General features: G+C 41.9%; 1 protein-coding gene across 2 annotated transcripts in view; it reads left to right on the top strand.

Annotated features, from left to right (window-relative positions):
* The window catches only part of LOC139817369 (uncharacterized), a 38,393-nt gene that overhangs the window by 5,597 nt on the left and 12,707 nt on the right, over positions 1-20,089 (top strand). For both annotated transcript variants that reach the window (XR_011733211.1, XM_071785403.1), the window contains exon 3: positions 1,595-2,957. Coding sequence is in view for 1 of the 2 variants with exons in the window: in XM_071785403.1 (XP_071641504.1) it covers positions 1,670-2,957 (1,288 nt within the window). In the remaining variant the exon portion in view is untranslated. The remainder of the gene's footprint in view (positions 1-1,594; positions 2,958-20,089) is intronic.

Below are 20,089 nucleotides of genomic sequence, written 5' to 3'. Positions count from 1 at the left end.
GCGGGTTTGCGGTAAAAGCCGCCCGGTGTTTTCTCATCGCCGTATAAGTCTGCTCACTGCTGCGAGGATCGAGCGGGCGTTGTGCAAAGTGAATTAACAAACGGGACTCAAAAATCGGACGGTCTCGCCAATCAAATTAACTCGCTGCCGTCGATACGTGTGAGAGTGCAACAGGTAGCAAGAACCTTTCTCCCTTTTTTTCTTACCTTTTTCTCCGAAAAAGAATGTTCTGAGTTCTGGAGACTGTTACGGCGTTTCGTAAAAATTTTTCAAGATTTTAATAAAAGAGCGTGGACTCTTCCAGCTTTGTACTATTTAGAAAAAATAATGCAAATTGTGAAAGAAGAGAAGATCGCAAAGGAAAGAATGAGCTTGATAGATACTGAATAAATGTGTTGTTAATATTTCGCCCTCGATACATTGTTAAATATTAAAGAATGAAATTTAAACCAATATTGGAGTTAAATAACATTTTGTTATTTTTAACTACGATGTGTGTTGAAATTTATTTTAACACAAAGCAGTATTATTTTAACTCCATTGATTTATTTAAATTAGGTAACATTGTTTAAATTAATGGCATATCGAACAGGAGGAGCGGCGATCTATAGGAATGGTAAAAATGACTCGAATTGAGTATAATTTAACAGTACAAATTTAACAGTGTAGTTTACCCTCCTTGAAACCGTTTACAATTATGTTGATTCGAAAGATGCAATTTGCAAAAGATCTCGGATCGCACCCAATAAGGAGCGAATTAATGCGTTTTCGAGCTCGTTTCGCGAGCGGAAATTTTATTTTTTGCTTAAATAACTAGAATTATATCAACGTGTCCGGTCGGGCGTGAGCTTTGTTCCATAACGGCGTTAGAGTTTCACCGCTGTAATTTGCATAGATTATCGTTGACGTGCAAGCCATTACTAATTCTATGGTGGCAAGCTAAATCATTGCGTATCGATAGGCGAACAGGGCTATCATTCAGCGAGCGGCGGGTCCGCGTTTCGAACGACAATCTGCTTTTATAGCTCTATTTGATCCTTCCGTTACCTACGCAATAATTAACGATCCTGCTGACGGAGATTTGATTTTAGTTGCCTCCGGCGTTATTATTACAATCTTAATAGCCACATTTTATTAGCGCATTTCACGATTCAATGACAATCTCGAGCGACGTTACAGCCGAGTCTTTTGCCATAATCGTATCTTTTATGCGTCTCGAGACAGCGTTTATATCTGGAGGCGTACTAAATTCTCGTTTCGTCTTATCAACGTAGAATCAAATGGTACACATAATCTATACATTATTAGAATGTATATGTCTCACTTTGATATCCTTGAATTTTTTATATTTTATCTTTGTATGTCTATTTCTATCAGTGCAGATTAACATTAATTTTGGTTTAACTTACTTTATTTTTTTTAGTTGTAAGAATTCTTAGAACTTAATTCTTAAGAAGAGTAAAAAAAAGATAAAAAATAAGGTTAAACCGAGTCAAAGTTAATCTACATTGGTAGAAATGGCCATTAGTTGTTCCGTTTTCTTTATGTTACACGATGTTAAATTTCAGTACTCAATTAATACTCCAATTTTCAGATGAACAACAGCCTTCCGAATAATCTTCGCTCTTTTTGGTGACGAAAAGAACTGACTAAAATAGACGAGGAGAAGATGGTCTACCGGGGCAGTTTGCAGACGGACGAGCCCAGGGATGCACCGAGGCTGGTCCGGGTGTCTCCTCTGCGCAGCAGCAGGTCCGCCAATCCCGGGTCGAACTCGCGGGCCGTCACGTCCGCTAGGGGCCCGGTTTACCACAATTCACTCGCGACGTCGATCGACGCCAATCGGGCGCGGATGATCGAGGAGAGGCGATTGGGACGCGAGCGGGATATCGAGTCGGTCGAGAAGGTGATCATGAGGACGACCGGCATGAAAATCGGCGCGCCCAAGCTGCGCAACATCAGTCAGATCCGCGAGACTGTCTTTCTGGATCAGTCGCTGACGCCGATCGACAAGATCGGCAGGTCAGACTCGAGGAATAATCGACCGCGCAGCGTCGCTACGGGTTACGAGGATGGCACGGCTAGGATACCGAGGACTCCCAACTCTCTCCTGGCGGACCTGAGGGACTTGGAGAGGCTGAGAAACACACCGCCGACCCCGCGGAATCACAGAGGACCTTCGCAGAAAGCAGAATTAATGCTGACGATCTCGAGTAAGAGGAACGACGCGCCGACCTCGGCCAAGATCCGCTCGGATATCTTCAAAATCCAGCAGATGTTTCAATCGGCGGATCCATCGCCCAGGACGGTGTCCAGGAACGGCAACGACAAGCGGATCAGGAGCGATTCGGAGAAGGAGGAGAGGAAGCCCGGCGCGGAGATTAACAGGACTCGGTTGCTGGCGCAGAAGCTTCTGGAGGCGTCCAGGAGCAATCGGGAGTCGTTGAAGGATCGGTGTAACAATCCGAAGAACGTGTCCAACAAGATGTCGGGCAGGAACACGAACGGGAGAGCATTGGGTAAGATCCTTCAGGAGATTCCGGAGAGAGACCTGAGGGACAGGCAGAAGCAGAAGGAAGACCCGAGATCGGAGGATCAGCCGCGTCCTCCCGCTCGCAGGAGAAGAAATTCGAAAAATCGAGGCTGGAAGGACGCGGATTACTCTTCAGACGGGCGCCGCGGGTCGGAGGACCGAGGAGGTATCCGGCGCGATCTCGATCGCGGGGAGGACTCGTCGAACGGCGGTGCGAGCGCGGAGGAGAATTCTAAGGCGAGTTCTAATCTGGACAGACCGGATATTCTGGACGGGCTGTTGAAGGAGTCCGACCGGCAGCTGGCGAACCTGAAGAGCGATCTCGGCGAGAGGGAACGCTCGCGTAGTCACTGGCGAGGATTCGTGCAATCCATGAGGCTGCACGACGTCGAGCTCCATTCCGACAGCGAGGACCAGCGCAAGGGTGAGTTTGAGCAAATCGGCTGTACATCTCGCGCGTGAGAAAAATGTCTAATGAGTGGCAGATGACGATTGACAAAGGATAGAATAGATGGAATAATTTCCGAAACAGATCGCTAACTCAGTATCAATTTATAGCAGCACATGGTGGCGTTGGTGTTTAGAAATGAATTACACAATTCACAAATTAATGACGACCGAAAATCTGAAATTCTTGTAAAGCTTTGTGTTTGTTTTAGATACACCCTGAGTTGTAAGATAACAGCTAAAAATGCGAAGCGTTCTCAGCAAATGCGAGTTAGTAAATTAATTTCTTTAAATTCAGTACGATTCATTTAACTGCAAATAATCTCGGCTGAAAAAAATATAAAGCATCTTTAATAATTTATAATAAATTATAAAATAATATTTTAACAAATTTCTCTTTTCGCCAATCGTCGTACGATTTGTCACAACAGCTTTATTAAAGAGGACATCGTGAGAGATGTTTACTGGTTCATTGGTATCGTCCCGCATTTCCTCGATCATGTCTTTATCTCACGTTCGACGATGCCTGTTGAAATTTTCAGGTTTATCGGTTTAATGCCCGCAGGCACGTTAAATGCTCGACGTCCGTTTGAAGGGGCGCGTTGTATAAGCCTGCAGATTCAATTAGCGACGTTTGTCGAGGTGTTTAAAATTACAGTACGACTGGCATGCCCATTGATCCCTCGGGGGGCTGAAAAACCCCTATTTTTGGACGCTCCCTCATGCTCGCACGCTCGTTCGCGGTACTACCGCAGGTCAGGGTAGTGCGTCCCCAATGTAGAGTGTGCGTGTGTGTGTGTGTATGTCCCCTTGACATATGTCCCTACGTATAGATTTAAACGGAGAAACAGACGCGCGGAAGTGCCTCTTCTCTCTGGTCCCGCAGTGAAAGTTCCGAGCGCTCTGCAGATGACGGTCCCGATCTTTTCGAGCATTCAATTGTATATAGGATGCTGGAGAGCCGTACTTATGCAAATGGCGATATAAGATCGAACCCTGTGCCCCTCGATCATGAGATTTACGAGCCAAAATAACATTGCATTTATTTACTCATTTATTTCCGCATGAATAAATTTCACCTTTCTTTATCCGTGAGCTTTTTCAGCTTAAGAATCTTGAGAGAAGAGATACAGGACTAATTCTTGACTAATTTGCTTTAAATTCATGATAAAATTCTTGCTGATATATTTTAAAATAACGAAATTAATTGGATAAGCTGATAACCGGCCGAAAGTTAAGCCCTGCCTTAAATTTTCCGATTAGATTAGATTAGAAATTAGTGTGACTTGCGGTCTGCGGTTCGGTAAATGCCGAAAGTGTCGGTGTGTTCTCACGGGTATGGCTTCCTGGAAATTTTCTGGTTCTCCGTGTGTGAATGCGTGTTTAAAGCGAGCGGAATGGCATCGCCGTCACCTTCAGTTGCGCGCAACGTGTAAGAAGGTACTCTCCGGGGTCTCCGGGCGTACCTTGCACCGCTCTTTTATCCTAGCTAAGCATTCTTATCTCTGCGACTTATCATCTTACATGTAGACTCTACACTATATCTCTGCTTGCTTACGTGTACGCCCGATGACTCAAGAATGTTGATACGCGCAGTAATTCTCGAGTAAGACAGCTGCATTTGTGTCGCGAACATGCGGACTATACGGATTATAATAAAACAAAAAAAACCCAAAAGCTATTATAAAAATTGCAAGTCAAATTAAATCTCTAAACTTTCTTCTTAAAAGAATTTTAGGAATAAGTAGAAGGGAAGAGAATCGTGTTTCTTTTTCAAAGCTTCGATGAGAAACGGAGTTTTCCTTCAGAAAATATTAAAATTAAATTTTTTTTTGTTAAATTAGGATAATCGAAATCACACGAGCGCATAAAATATTCGCCATCCGTGCGAATTAAATTCCATTTTTCTTCGCGGACGCGTCGCGAGGAAACGTTGCGCTCGCAAAATAGATATCGTCACATTACGCTGACTGTACATAATCTTCGTGCAATGCGAAGCCGACGTTCTCTATCTTTCTCTCTCTCTTCAGGGAAGGTTCGTAAAGCAGGCGTCTCGGGAAAAATTCCTGAATCAAAGGATCTCGGGTCGTCGGTGGCCGCGAAGGGGTTAATCCTTTCGCGTCGCGGTGAAATACCGCGTTTACGTTTGAACTATGCACCCATCGCCGCGGCTTGGCTGCTGCCACGCTCGAATACCTGGCCGTTCGCGTAATACCGCGCTTTCGTCCCGAAAGCCAGAAGAGGGGCAGGTTTTCTCCCTCGCGTCCGGCATTCTCGCATTCTCACGGCGCCGCGAAAGTTTTCATATGTAAAACGGAGGAGAGAGAACGCGCGGCGGCGCGCAATTAACGGTATGATGACATGCAAACATTTTTTAGCGATTGCCTCAGCGAGACTTGCCATTCGATTGCATAAACATCGGAAAGTGCGACTAACTATTGAGATCAAAAGTTAAATTAAGATGTTCTTTGGGATTAAACAATTTTTTTAAACTAAACACGTGCAAAGTCGGCATTTTCTCTTTCGCTTTTAGAGAAAACTTTGTTAGAGAAGCGTGATTAATTTTATTATAATTGTTCGAAAAGTCTCTCGGTGCCTTGACAGTGCTATTGAGAAAAAACTCAATTATCTAGATAACTGTTATAAAATCTAATAATTAAAAATTATGCAATAAAGCCTGCAGTTTATCGTTTAATGATTGGAAATTTTTCTTGGCAATCTTTGAGTTTGTTTTATTTTAATCTTTAGCTTCCATTTTTCTATAGAAACTTAATTAGACAGCAGCTATTCGCAACTAAATTAATTATTTGGGAAACGGGGGTCATCAACTTGACATTAATTAACTTATGGCAATTAAATTATCCGGGAAGGCAAAGGGCAAACGAATATCTCACAATGTGATCGCTTCTTCGTCGATTTTATTAGCAAAAAAAAGTATCTTTCATGTCAATCGGCGCAAACATAAATTATTGCGAGGCAAACAAGCGGCACTTTACGCGCTTTACACGCCCATCATTTTTTACAACACACCTAATATCGCGCTAATCTCGTGTAAGCCTCCCAGTCGGGCGAAGGTGATAGAACCGATCCCGGCGATCGTGAGAGCGCCGAAAGGTCGCGTATTACAAATTCTAGGCACAATGGGACGCATCGACGACAACCGCGATCGATATCGTCGTGCGATGCATCGTATCCGAATTCCTTTTCGCACGCGTGCACACACGCATGAACGCACGCACGAGTTTCCCTTATACAGGATGCTCTAGAACCCTTGACCTGAATTTCGAATCAACGAGAAGTATGAAGCCGATTTTTTTCTTGACAAAGATTTTGCCAAAAGTTTTATCATTTGTAGCGAGTAGAATATTTCAGTGATTAAACTTTAATTAAATTTTTTGATGAAACAGAGTTTACATAAATTTGAATGGACACCTAGATTTTTTCACTTTCAAAGAAAACTTTGTTAGACGAGAAGCGTGATTAATTTTTCGTTTATTATAATCGTTTGAAAAGTCTTGATGCCTTGACAATGCTAAGAAAAACTCTTAATTTATCAAGTTAATTAACTGTTATTAAATCTAATATTAAAAATTGTGGGTAATAAGCCTGTAGTTGATCGTTTAATGATTAGCAATTTGTCTTAGCAACCTTTGAGTTCTTTTCATTTTAATCTTTAGCTTTTCTATTTCTCTATACACTGTTAAAGGTTAGAGGATGAAATTTAAACCAATACCATGAATTAGATTTATTTTGTTATTTTTAACTACCATGTGCGTCAAAATTTATTAGTTTGTAACAAAATAGGATTATTTTAACTCCATTGATTTGGTCAAATTAACATTGTTTTAGTTAAATTAACTACATATTGAGTAGCAGCAGTGGCGACTTATGGAATAGTTAAAAATTACTCAAAATTGAGTTTAATTTAACCCTATAAATTTAACAGTGTAAAATTAAAATTTAAAGTACGACCTTGATGCATGAGATAAATTTAGCTGTCAGGAAATGCATTTATATATCATTTATGTACTTTTTCGGATTTTAGCATATTACAAAATCTCAATTTCCGTTCGGCCGAGAAAAAAATTGACTCCAAAATTTCTTCCGCCGAAATCCGCCGCGTTGGAGGACCGACACCCCATATAGGCTTCGGCGGCCCTTGCCCTTGAGTCTACGCCCTAATATTGATCCGAGCATCCCCACCACAGTGGGTCACATCGGTACGGTCCCCCCTTTTCCTCCGACCCCGTCGTTGGGGGCCGTTGGTCGTCCATACATCGGTTCTGATGCGCTACATCGCCAGTGTAAACGTGACTGTCAAACCGTTAACACTTTGCAGACCGATCGATCGATAGTGTCGTTGAACGCCGGTCTCCTCATTTTCCTCTTCCTCCTCCTCCTCCCGCCCCTCCGCCCCGTCTTCAATTTCCTCCGCCACCTCCCGTCGCGATGCCGCCCTACGTCAAATATCTCAGTGCAGATGCGGCCACGCGGTAAGATACACGCGCTTCGTTGCCGGCGGACATGGTGCTTTGCGACGTCTGCGACAGCAAAGGTGAGGGTGGCTTCTTTTCTCTTTTCCTTAAAGGAGAGGGTTGTCCTCTAGAGCCGCGCGTGTATCCTCTGTAGAGCGAGAATACGTGACCGTCGTCATGGAAAGGAGATTCTCCCTCTTGGTCTTTAATTTTGGTGACCTTGGGAGTTACTCCTCGGGGGTGAAGCGTTTAGAAATTGAAAATTTCCTTGGGCATGACCGCTAAAGATTCGGACGAGATTTGCGATGAGAAAAATAACAGTAAAGACTAACATTCTTAGTTATTAAAAGTGACGACTTGACTTATTTGATGATTCGTATTATTAACCGAAGCTTTATTTTAAAAAATAACATTAGTATTGGTTTTTTTTTTATAACTGGATTGATATTTTTTTATCGGATATATCCTGAAGAGAAATATAGACTTTGGAAACTTCGGATTTTAATTGTAATCAATTAAAATAATTTTTATATGCATTAGATTTCACATAATTAACTAGAAATCGCGAAAATCCCAAATCTTATAAAGCATTCAAAATTCAATGATTTTGAAGTAAAAAGAAAAAAGTTCCAAGATATTTACCCGAGATAAATACGAACTTGCTTTTCGCGGTTATATTAATTAATGCGATTACCTCGAGGCACGCGTTATCGATCTTCCAATAAGGAAAATGTCTGCGTCGCCGATGAAAAGGTCACGGATTTCGTTTCGCGGAGAAATTCCGCGAGCGAAGGGAAAGTCTGTGACGCCGCGCCGGGGGTTAACAGGAAGTCGTGGGACCCTTGGTTGCGAGCGCGGAATTTCCGCAGGGGGGAAAGGGTCCACGAAGGGGCACGACGACGACGTACACGTAACCGAGATCGCGTGAGTATAGGCAGCGACGTTGCGGACCCTTGACACCTGGGAAGGAAGGTGAGATTTTTTATGACCTTACGCAAAGCCGCGAAGGTAATCTTGCGCGATGTGGCAGGGTGATTTTCGTGGCGTCACGAGAAACGAATCCACGAATATTTTATAGCTGATCAGACACACTTGGTCAGATGTTATATTAGCGTAATCCTGCCCCTCGCGTATATAGAGGGTGACGCATGGGAAATAGTAACTTAACGCGTTAATGTTAGAGTAAGGCTTTTAATAAAAATTATAAACGAGGTAGAGTTGGTGCATTTTAGTAGAAATGTGACAAGTACGAAGATTTGAATTCTGTTCCAAAATGTTATCAACTGTCAGTACAATAAAATACAAGATTTGAAAGTATTATTAAAAATATAGAGCTGATCTTTCGTTTACGAAACTGGGATTGATATTTTTTTCACGGAGATATCCTGAAGAGAAATATTAGACCTTGGAAACCTTCAGATTTTAATTGCAATCAATTAAAATAATTTTTATATGCATTACATTTCACATAATTAACTAGGAATCGATTGTGACTAAACTAAGGCCATCGATCGTTCGTAGAATATTCCACAAAATTAATTAGAATTTGAAAATTTTGATGAAAGAGTTTCACATAAATAAAATGGACAGTTGAATTCTCTATTCGCTTTAATGCCTGTATCAGACTACGGATTGGGATTGAGATTGGATTGAAATTTGACCAATCAGAGCAAAGTTTACTAAACTTGAGATCAGTTTTCTCTGTTCTGATTGATTAAATTTCAATCCAATCTCAATCCCAGTCCGTATCCTTCATTTATTATAATTTGAAATTTATGTTTTGATATTTTGACAGAGAAAAATTCTTGATTTATTACATAAACTGTTACTAAATTTAATATTGAAGATTATGACCTGTACGTCAAGCGCATAGTTTATCATCCAATAACTACATGTAATTTAAATTATGAGGAAGTTGAAGTTTAAATATATTTGCCGGCTGGTATTTATTTTACGCAATGACAGCAGGATAGAAGGTATAAGTCGCGATCGAGATGATTTATAATCTGCGTGATAAAGCCTTTCATGACCATTATACAAATCGATGTTGATTCGCTGTGCTGTTTGCCGAGCAATTTGTAAGCAGAATGCATATAGCAAAGGTGAGAGAAATCTCGTGATGCTCGCGTGGTAAATGCCTGACATTTTCACCCCGCGGCGCATGAATAAATATGGGACCAAAAGTTTTTCTCGAAAGTGAACAACGCAATTCTGATTTGTCATCTTGAAAACACAGCCTGATTTCTCTTAAAATCTCGCGGACATTACAGTTAGCGATCACCATTAATTCGTATTTCTTTTTTTGCTTTCACTAGAATTCTAAGGCCAGTATTCTCAGTTCACTTTTATCGATAAAAGCGCGCTTTTATTTCTGAAATGTTATAGTATAGATATATGTAACGTGAACTATAGCATCTCAGAAATAAAAGCGCGCTTATATCGATAAAAGTGAATTGAGAATAATGGGCCTAATTATACAATTACTTTGATCTTCGATTAAATTCTCCACAGACTCGAATTTTTCAACATAGAATATTCCGCTTAAACCTCGATTTTGAAAATTCTGGTGAAACAGAGTTTCACATAAATTCAACGGACAGTTAAATTCTTTATCCGCGGTTTCCAAAAATTTATTAGACGGAGGAGGGTGATTAATCTTTTGTTTGTTACAAATTTGAAATTTATGCTTTGGTATCCTGACAACATTAAGAGAAAACTCTACCGAGAGTCTTTTTCTGAAGAATTGGATGTCTCTGCGCGATCGACGATCCGAATGTCCCACGCTCTTTGGAGACGCCGGTCGCGTTTAACGAGACTCCGGGAGTGTCACGATCGCGAACAATGCCGTTCGGCGGGCAGCGCGGCGCAGCGAAAGTTTCTATTTACGGGTACACGGTGCAGGGACACGTCGCGCATACCGTGGACCGTAAGATGACTGTACGCCGAGAAGAGTCGGATTAAAACGGCAGACTAAGCGGCTCGGGAGATTACGACGGCCCGCGGCCGGTCGGACTCGGCGTAAACAAGCCTTGTTATGCGCTTAATTACCGTCACTCCGGGACGCGCGCGCCCGCGCGCGTGCTCGCGCGAGTGTGCGTACGTGCGTATATTCGTGAGAATCTCCGTTCTGCCGTACCGGAGTACGCCAAATGCTCGAGTGTCTCTCATGCGCTCGGAATGCCGTACTCGGAAGTGGACATAATATTTACACCGCATTCATTTTCGGAGCCGGGCAGAGAAAACACTCGGCTCGCAGATGCGTATATACCATTTTGCTTCTTCTCTCCGCGTCTCGTTTCCACTTTCAGGCTATCGCCGGGGTTCATTGAGCCACCCGACCCTGCGCTGCGGCGCGCGAAACTCGGAGGTCAATCGGCGACTTTTGCCTTCGACCGCGCGCCGTGATAACATCCCCGACACTCGCACCCCTGTTTATGCTCAATAAGAGATAATGCCCGCGTTAATCGATATAATGCGGGCTTTGTGCGCGCCTTCGGCACCGTGTAAAATTATATACGGAGGAATCCGCGATACGCGGCGCGTTCGTCATTTCCGCTCTCGTATTCGACGTGACCTATTTTATTTTTTAACACGAAATATTCAACAACTTGAACAAGAGCGAAGAAAAATAAGACGCAAAAATCCTTTTATTAATTGATGTATCTTATATTCTGTTTTATTCGCTTTACTATTACGCAGCAAACGCTTTGACAAATAAATACGAATTAAATAAAGTAATATATGAAATGAGGTGTTTACCAGGCGATAAAACGATGATGATCGTAAGGAGGCATTTAGCGCAGTGTTGAGTAACAGAGGATGCCTGTCGTCGGACGGGTTTTACGCAGCGCGGACAGGCGCCTGCTTATCGCAAGTTTATATTCCGCGCGCGAAAGAATTCTTATCGAGGCGAATAGTTATACCATGCATCTCGGAGCGGGTAACATCCTCCTCGCCATTAAAATTTAATTGCAGGAACGGAGACGCTCGACGATTGCGCAAATAATGACGCGCGACATTAACACTGACGATTTTAATCGTCGGAAATTAGAGGTTGCATAATCTTCTCGCGACATATCTTCCGGCAATTAAAAATTAAGGGCGAGAGCATCTGCCCTTGAGGCTCCCTGCTGTCTCGCATGTGTGCCGCTGTAAATTACCGTTATTACTGCCGAGATGAAACGTGACGGGCGATCAACCTGCATTATCGCACCTCAAATTAATGTACAATGTGCGTGCAATTAGCGCATTGCACGTACTTATTGCTTCAAATATTATTTCACTTTTGCCATAAAAAAATATTCTTTTTTTACATAAAAAGTATGTATTATTTTTTATATCTTTTATGTGTCTTCTGTGACAATTTCATGGGAAGAAAAAGAAAGCTGAAGGACCAAAAGTTTGCCTTTCGAATCGCGAGAATTACGGGTTCTCCGGAGCTTTACATCGCGGACTGCCAAATTATCGCGGTGGCGCATGGCGACTGGGCGATGTGATCCGATCGGCGCGGCGGTCAGGACGGATGGTACCGGGGGCACCAAATTATTACTTGCACGGTTCCCGCGCGGCCTGCGCGACCGCGACATAATGGCGAGATTCCGGGAAGGCGCGGTGCATCGGACGCGGGGCATGGGGCATCCTCATGGGAAAGAGCGAAGGAGTGAGGGAGGGACCGAGCGTTGTCTTCGCTCGCGTCGCGGGCCGGCATCGTCGTGCGTGACAATTCGCCACGCTGCGCGCGATGACATTAGCCCTCGTGATGGAACCTCGGCGTTGTCGTGACGGTCGGTCACGCGATAGCGCCGGAGATGATAGTTCCCCCGGGTTAAACGACACGCCTCGAATCGAACCCACGGGGAGAAAGGCAGAAGTTTCGGATTACCTGACCACCCGGTTTAACCTCCGGAGACTGTGTTTCCTCGTCTGCCGCGGCATTATTACGGCATTATACGGAACCGAAACGGTTTCTCCTCTTCTCTCTCTCTCTCTTTCTCTCTCTCTCTTTGGTTACCCGAGGCAGGCAAGCCCGAGCGCTTTGATGAAGCCATCAGTTTCGACGAGCTTCTCCCGCGACTTGTTATGCAAAATCGCGTGAAACTTTAATCTTTCATGTCGTTGAATAACAGTGAAGTTTGAAAACTTAAGCGTTGATAATACGAAACTTCTTCTGATGATCTTTTGTTTAGTTAGGAATGGGATTAATTAATTTAGATTTAGAAACATTGTTCTTTAGGTCGATGTAATTTAAACAAAGAATGCTGTATGATATAGAGAATTTTTGTTTAATTACAGATTTATAATTAATTTTATAGTAGCTGATAGATATTTAATTGGGTTAATTCCCAATACTCTAATTTGATTGCGTTTAATTGTATAATTAAATTGAAAAAACAGTTTCTGGAAAAGGGAACACGACAATAATAAATATAAATTGCGTCCAATTGGATTTATGCATTTCGCCGGTTCTCAGGCCGCAGTGTTTATTTGCGCAGGAAGTTCGCGGTTTCTTTGACTCATGTACCTGGGAGATACCTGGGAGATATTCGCGGTTAACGGAATGGAGCGGAAGCTCGAACGGTAGTTACCGGCTGATTGAAATTCGGCGTAAAGGATAGAACTTCCTGCCTGAATGATCAGTTTTCTTAGTCGGCGAACGTTGACACCATCGCTCAATTATAACGATTACATGACCATTTAAGTAACTCAGCACGTAGCATGCTGTGTTAATGGTTGAAGAAATCGTTTTAATACTTTAGTGCCGAAGTGCCTTTTTAAAATTCGCATTAAGCTTCTAAATTTCTATTTATCAATGTATTTTTGCAGCACACACTCTAAATTCTAATAATTACATCAATATTTATTCATTACTGTACGAAGAAAATATTACAGTAAAAATTACAATAAAGTTATGTTGAAAGTTATGTTTTTATTAAAAAATATTGTGCAGGATATTTTATATTTTACAAAAGAATTACTACAATTGTTTGTAATATTTTAATGTGCAAGTTACAATAAATAACAATTTTTGTGAATTTTATATATCTCACTGTCTTGAAATTTTATGCTAAAGCTAGAAATGTATGACATTATTCATCGTGATAATTAAATTAATTAATAACCAATTTAACATTACTGATGCTAATCATCACCTTATTAGAAATCTACAAGGGATTGATTGCGAAAATTGTCAATTCAACCAGAATTTTCGAAAACTTAGGAAATAAATATATATTTTATTGTAATCTATATTAGTATTAATATTTTTTTCGCACATTTAACAGTGCAGCTGTCAGATATCATTATTTAACAATTTAATAATTCAAGTTTCGCGACAGTGACTTGTGACGCAGTAACAGGTAACCTGAAAGCGTTAGTTTCAATAGAATGACGCAACAATGGAGGACGATGCTGAACAACCGTCAAAAGTCATTCACGTCACGCTGTGCTCGCGCCCATAATTCGTGTACATATTGCTAAGTGCGTTCGCATTCTCTCACGTATCTCTCTCAGCGGAGAGTATATCTGCCGGGATATAAAAGCCAACTCTGCGCTTTGAACGTAATTTATTTTCCGCGGTATAATACCGCGAATCCCTCAGTTTCCTCGTTCGTCATCGCGATCTTTTCTTTGTCCATTCATGGGCGCGCATTTCTATGGGGCTGGTGGAAATCGTATACGAGCCGGTAGTTTCCATCTCTTTACACGTTTCGACGAGTTTACCGACTCACACCGAGACTCCTCTGGGGCACACGTTTCATCTTTGCAGAATACTTACCTAGACGTCTTCCTGTTCGTTTCCATCGTCCTATCGTATTTATAGTCGTTTACTTTAATCGTCTATTCATCCACTCTGTTTGTAATTCACTCCCGGATGCTTATCTCGCTTTTGCACAAGTAATTCTCGGTATAAATAGAGATTTTACGTTATTTTCTTTTATTTCCATCTTTAACTCCTCGGGTTGCAAAACGTTTGCGCAGTTGCTCTTTCACATTGAAAAAAAATTATTATTTGCAAGAAAATAGATTTTTTTGAATTTAGTTTCCTTAATTCAAAGAAGTATTAGGTAGATTCAAGAAAATATTTTAAACTCAGAAAAATGTTTTCTTAAATCTATCCAACACTTTTTTGAATTAAGAAAATTTAAAGAAATCTATTTTCTTGCAAATAATAAATTTTTTGTCAGTGCAATACTTGAAAATCTCTTCGCATTTTGTTCAGAAAGGGGGCACGATTTGTAATTGTCGATTATATCCGCAGAGACTGAACTCGCTTCCCTACGAGCAAAGCTCGTTTTTTTTTTATTGGTGCATATCTTGATTTGCAAATGTTGAAGGCCGCAAATGACGGTAACGGTAATTCTTCAGGAACGGATGTTAGATATTTTTTTCTCGGACAGAAACACATCGTGTGCGTGAGCGTCTGTGCGCGGCCTCGGGGCTGAACGAACGCGATATTACGCGGATACATGAAAACGATTTCGCCGATATTTCCAGCGGAAATGCGAAGCGTTGCCTCACGATGGCTACCATGCGCGGTTACGTCGGTGTCTATCGTTAAAGACACTCACGTCGGAAGAACAACCGGTTTGCCATTCGTCATTCCTTGCTGAACATGTTTTTAATCTAACGAAAATTAAAATACCTGCGACTTCTCTGGTGAAAAAATCTCTCATAATGCACGGATTTTCTCAGAAATTCTACGAATTTCTCATATTTTAGATTTATTAAAAATTGTGAAAAAATGTCAAATTTCTCACATACTTTCCGTAATTAGATGAGGATTTTTGGAATATTCTAGTATCTGTATGAAAAACTCTGATAAATTGCACGGATTTTTCTCATAATTTATTCAGATTTCTACAAAGACGTGTATATTGGAAAAATCTGAAATATTTTATTATTATTTTGTCCATAAAATGTTTCAATGTGAAAAATTTGAAAAAGTCTTAAAATTTCCATTGAAATTCTAATTAATAATACGAAGAATTCTGAGAGGCATTTTTCCACCAGGGTTTCCAGTCGCAATGATCTAAATATCAAATTGAACCGTGTTAATGGAAGTGGCAAGTGTTCTACCGTGATTAATATCAATTTTCTACCGCTATTAATTTTTAAATGTACACTAAAACGAAGTTCCGTAGGAAATCACTCACGCGTTTGCAAAGACAAGCGATCGATCCAGTAATGGCGACAATATATACAGGGTGAATTTTAATGGATGTCCCATTCACAATTGTCATTTGCCAATTTGTCTCAATTTTCTTTCTATATATATAAAAAAATTTTCCATTTTGTAACGAAGACGTAAAGTTTAACATATTCTATATAAGTGAAGTGCTCTTTATCAAAAAAAGGATGCTCGATGAAGTATTGATGGTAAAAGGATGGGACATCCATTAAAATTCACCCTGTATATACATGCGGTCGCGTAACCGCGGTAGCAGCGACGGCGGCGACGACGCCGAGGTTGAGAACTCGCATAATTGGAGTCAACGATGCGTACCGTGCGGCCTCGGCCATTGTCTGTGCGTACAGTTACTCGATTATACCGCGGACACGTATACCGAACAATTCGCACCGTCGACAAAAGTGCGCCGCTGAAATGTCGCGGTGTCGCGGACAATAGGGTCGGCCGATGTGCTTCGCTAATATTACGCGACGAAAAGTTATTGGAAGTAACGGCTGAAAAGATATGACAATACCCTCCCGCTTCCCGCGACGACGGCAATAGAGGGAATTTGCATGAGAATGGAGTTTGTATAAGTCACCGCCAAGTTGCGCAAAGAGGAGCTCGCGCTGAAGAAGAAGGTTGAATTAAAAGGGATCGGTGGAAATTTATTTATAGAGTTTACGATTTCGGAGATTGAACATTCCATCTTATGGAAATTGACTCTTTCTTGTTATTTTAATTCTGTTTTCGTAAAGAGAGCTTATCGATTCGTGATTATTTAACTTGAGTATAGCGTTTCTGTGCGAAAGTCGTAAATATAATTTTGCCAGAACCTCCCGGTGTTCATTTTATTACTCATAACTGCGAACCGCGAGATATTTGCTTCAACTAATTTAGATAATTGCGATATCAGTTTTTCTAAAACTATTTTACGCATATGTTCCTCAACCTTGCTGATAATGCAACAGGCGGTTCGCCGTGCATTAGTTGGTCTATTAGCGATAACGATTTTGTCGACGTATACCATATGGCGAAATAAATTGCATTTCACATTAGCACAAATTAAAAGTAAAAATTTAAAATAACGCAAATTAAATTAGCAAAAAATATAACAAATTAATATGAAACAAAGTCCAACGAAAGAAAGATAGATAAAAAGTTGCATATACAGATAAATTTGAAGAAATATTAAATACGACTCGTGATACAAACGCACGCTCGTTAAATCAGTGTCGCCGAGCTTTGTGCGTCGCTAAATGCCTGCCAATTGTAGTTGAAACGTTATCGGGGTTACGGGGTGCGGCGGCGTGCCTCCTTCTATCGGTCCCAAAGCGCGTTTTCATTGTTGCGCGCGCTGCATCCCGACGCACGCGATTCCCCGCTGATTTGGCCGTTTCCTTCGCTCGTACGCGTACGTCGCGACGCGACGAGCGGCGAACCTGCGCGCGACACGCGATACCATTATCAGCGACGCGGAGCAACGCACCGACGACGACTCCGACGCGTCATTGACCTTGCTCGAAATAAAAATACCGGCGCGGGCGGGCAGCCACGAGAGAGCGAATTATGCCGCGAACAGACGCGAAAGCTTGCGAGAGGGAGAAAGAGAGCTTCGTTACGTCGTCGTTGAGAGGTGACGCAACGCTGTCGTGACCGTGAGGGATGAATTTAAACCTGTCGAGACACGAACGTCGGAACGAGAAGTCTCTTGGACGTGAGCCATCTGTCCCCGTCATCTCGCTTTTGTAATAAAAGGAACACTATTAACATCATAATACCGGGAACTTCTTCCGACATTAACCGCGAACTCCGTCGGCTCTGTAATTATTTTATACCCCAACTAAATTGAAAGAAAATGGCACTGTAAGATAGAATTTGTAATTGTTATTTTCCACCGACTTTGATGTGAAAAATTTAAATTAATACCGATTGCAATTATATCTCAATTGCATCCACATTGATACCAAAGGATTTTTACATTCGTGGAATAAAATTAAAACTAAATCGAAGCAAAATTGCTGCCACAGTAGATTTCAGTATCTTTCTTCACCTGAAGAGAAATGTTTCAATCTCTCTTTGGAGGAACTTCGATCTTCCAACTTTAACCCTTAAAGGCTACACCAAGTCTTCAAAAATTGATGTTTTTGGGCAATTTAATATTAATTATTGGCAATTTTTCAAATTCTGTTATATTCTTCAATCTTTTCTACCCCTCTTTCATATGTAATTCTTTAAGATTTGGTTGATTAGACCCAGCTTTATACGCGATCAAAAGTCCATATGCGAGGTCCATATATGGACTACGTAGCCTTTAAGGGTTAATACCGAATTTGATGAGACAGCAATAAATCTGTCTTACAAACCAGCGTGGCATTTCCTTCGCTTAAGATTTCGAAGGCTCGCGAGAGCGTATAGGCCTTCTCCCGCCGCGTTTCTCATGCGTGCCTTTCTGGAATTGGTCGTGACCGAGCGGAGCTACTTATACGGTGTACCGTTTACGCATTCCTCTCGCGTTGGTCTACTATATGCGCTGCAACTGTTGTACCCTACGGGGCCCCTTTTCCGTCCCGTTCCCGGCCCCCGTCACCACGCGCGCGCGTGTCTCCGTCTTCCTTCCTTCTCTCGAGAGGGAAACGCTTCTTCGGGCTCCTTTTCTGCGCGCTGACGTGTACCAGAAGAATGCTCGGGTTCCCCGAGTGCCTGATCGCCGGCTCGTTGCTTTATGCACAAGTCGAACTAGAGCCGTCGTGAAACCGCGGATCGGATAATAACGTCGGTTTCACCACGACCGAGTCGCTTTTTTGCGTTGAAAACACGCGCGCTGCGCCATTCGATCGTTTAATTGCGAGCATTTAATCGACACGTGATCTGATGATTTAATCGCCGTTGTATAATAATGTTTTCGTTGTCGTCGTCGTCGTCGTCGTCTAAGTTCAGGGTGAGGCGTGAGGTAAGCAAAATAATAATACTCCGATGTTAAACGTTGAGTTTCCGGGATAAGTGAAGTGGAAAGCCGGGAATTAAAGGCACTTCGCTCAGAGGTGCTCATGAGCTCTCGTACAAGTTTTTTTTTTACATATAATTCGGTATTCTATAACATTTCGACTTGCAAAATGCTGTTTTTAGTTTGTATCTTTCTTCTTTTAGAATTCTAAGAAAAGCAAAAGTACACTTTATTACGTCGGTCTCAAAGTCTTCACGTTTAACAGTTCTTTTACAATTCTCAAATCGTAAAACTGGGACGTATTAAAATTTCTTGTCCATTATTTTTTATGTTGCCCTAGAAATATTTTTATTACATCAATTTTTTTGTAAAGTAATACATTAATTTCGCTCATCTTTTGTAGACAAAAAAATATACGTCAACCGAAAAAAAAATAACAAAGACAAACGATCCTCAGAATCGCGAGAGCAAAGCAGCTTTGCCGTTTCAATGGCAGCGCAAATTCCCATCGAGGGCGGCCACTTAGTCGGACTGCGCCATAGGGGCCAGGCGAGGGCCCGTCGGGGGGCCCCCCGAGACACAATGAGCAATAGAAGAAACATTCTCCGGGCTTGACCTCACGCACGGAGTGTCACTTAAGTCACGCATACGCACGTAACTCGCGTTCACCGGCGCGGCGTGCACGTGCTGGTTACGTATGCGTGAGCGCGTACTTGCGTGCGTGTCTCTTTAAAGCGCGTTTATCGTCGCTCGTCGACAGCCCCGTCACTCCCGGTTTATTTATTTATTGTACGAGCTCCGTATGTAAGACGATAAAACGGAGCGCCGTTCGCGCGCGATAATCTTTCGCAGCGAGATTGATAAATGTCGGTGAATGATCTTCCGACGAATGAAATGATACCGAGGGGAACTGAGCTGCTTTGATTTAAGAGAGAGCGAGAGAGAAAGGGAGTATATATGAAGAAAATGATATTTATTACAAAATATAAATATTGCTCGTTAAAAAAAATTAAAAAACTCCGTTAAATAAGATCTTACAATTTTTTTATCTTTCGATTTTTTAGTGTGATTATTTAATCACACGAAAATTTAATCGTGAAAAGAAATCTACACAAGTCCGTAATTAATTTCATTATCTTATCTCTTCCGTTAGCTATTTTTGTGTAGATATTTCAAGCTCCGGAGGGCGAGAAAAAAATATATGTGCGCAAGTGTGTTGGCGTAACAGCGCGCGGATGGGTAAGGGGCGAGATTGGCTGGAGAAAATTTAGTCATTCTTAAACGTAATTGGCTTACCGATTATTACCGTTCGAAAGTCGTTGAGTCGCCTCTCTTCTCTGGAGTCTGTGTGCCGTCCACTTTCATGCGGATTCGTGCACGAAAGACACGCTCGCGTCATTGTGAAGAACAACGGGCGTCCCGCCCTGACCATGAGGCGCACGAGTGCAACGGCGCGTAGGGTGTGCACGCAGCCGTGATGTACATTAATAGGCGCGAGTGTGCGTGTGCGTGTGTGTGTG

This window comes from Temnothorax longispinosus, chromosome 8, assembly GCF_030848805.1.
Source record: "Temnothorax longispinosus isolate EJ_2023e chromosome 8, Tlon_JGU_v1, whole genome shotgun sequence".
Taxonomy (NCBI): Eukaryota; Metazoa; Arthropoda; class Insecta; order Hymenoptera; family Formicidae; genus Temnothorax; species Temnothorax longispinosus.
Note: the sequence above shows the minus strand (reverse complement) of the source record. Positions and strands in the feature narration are given on the sequence as shown.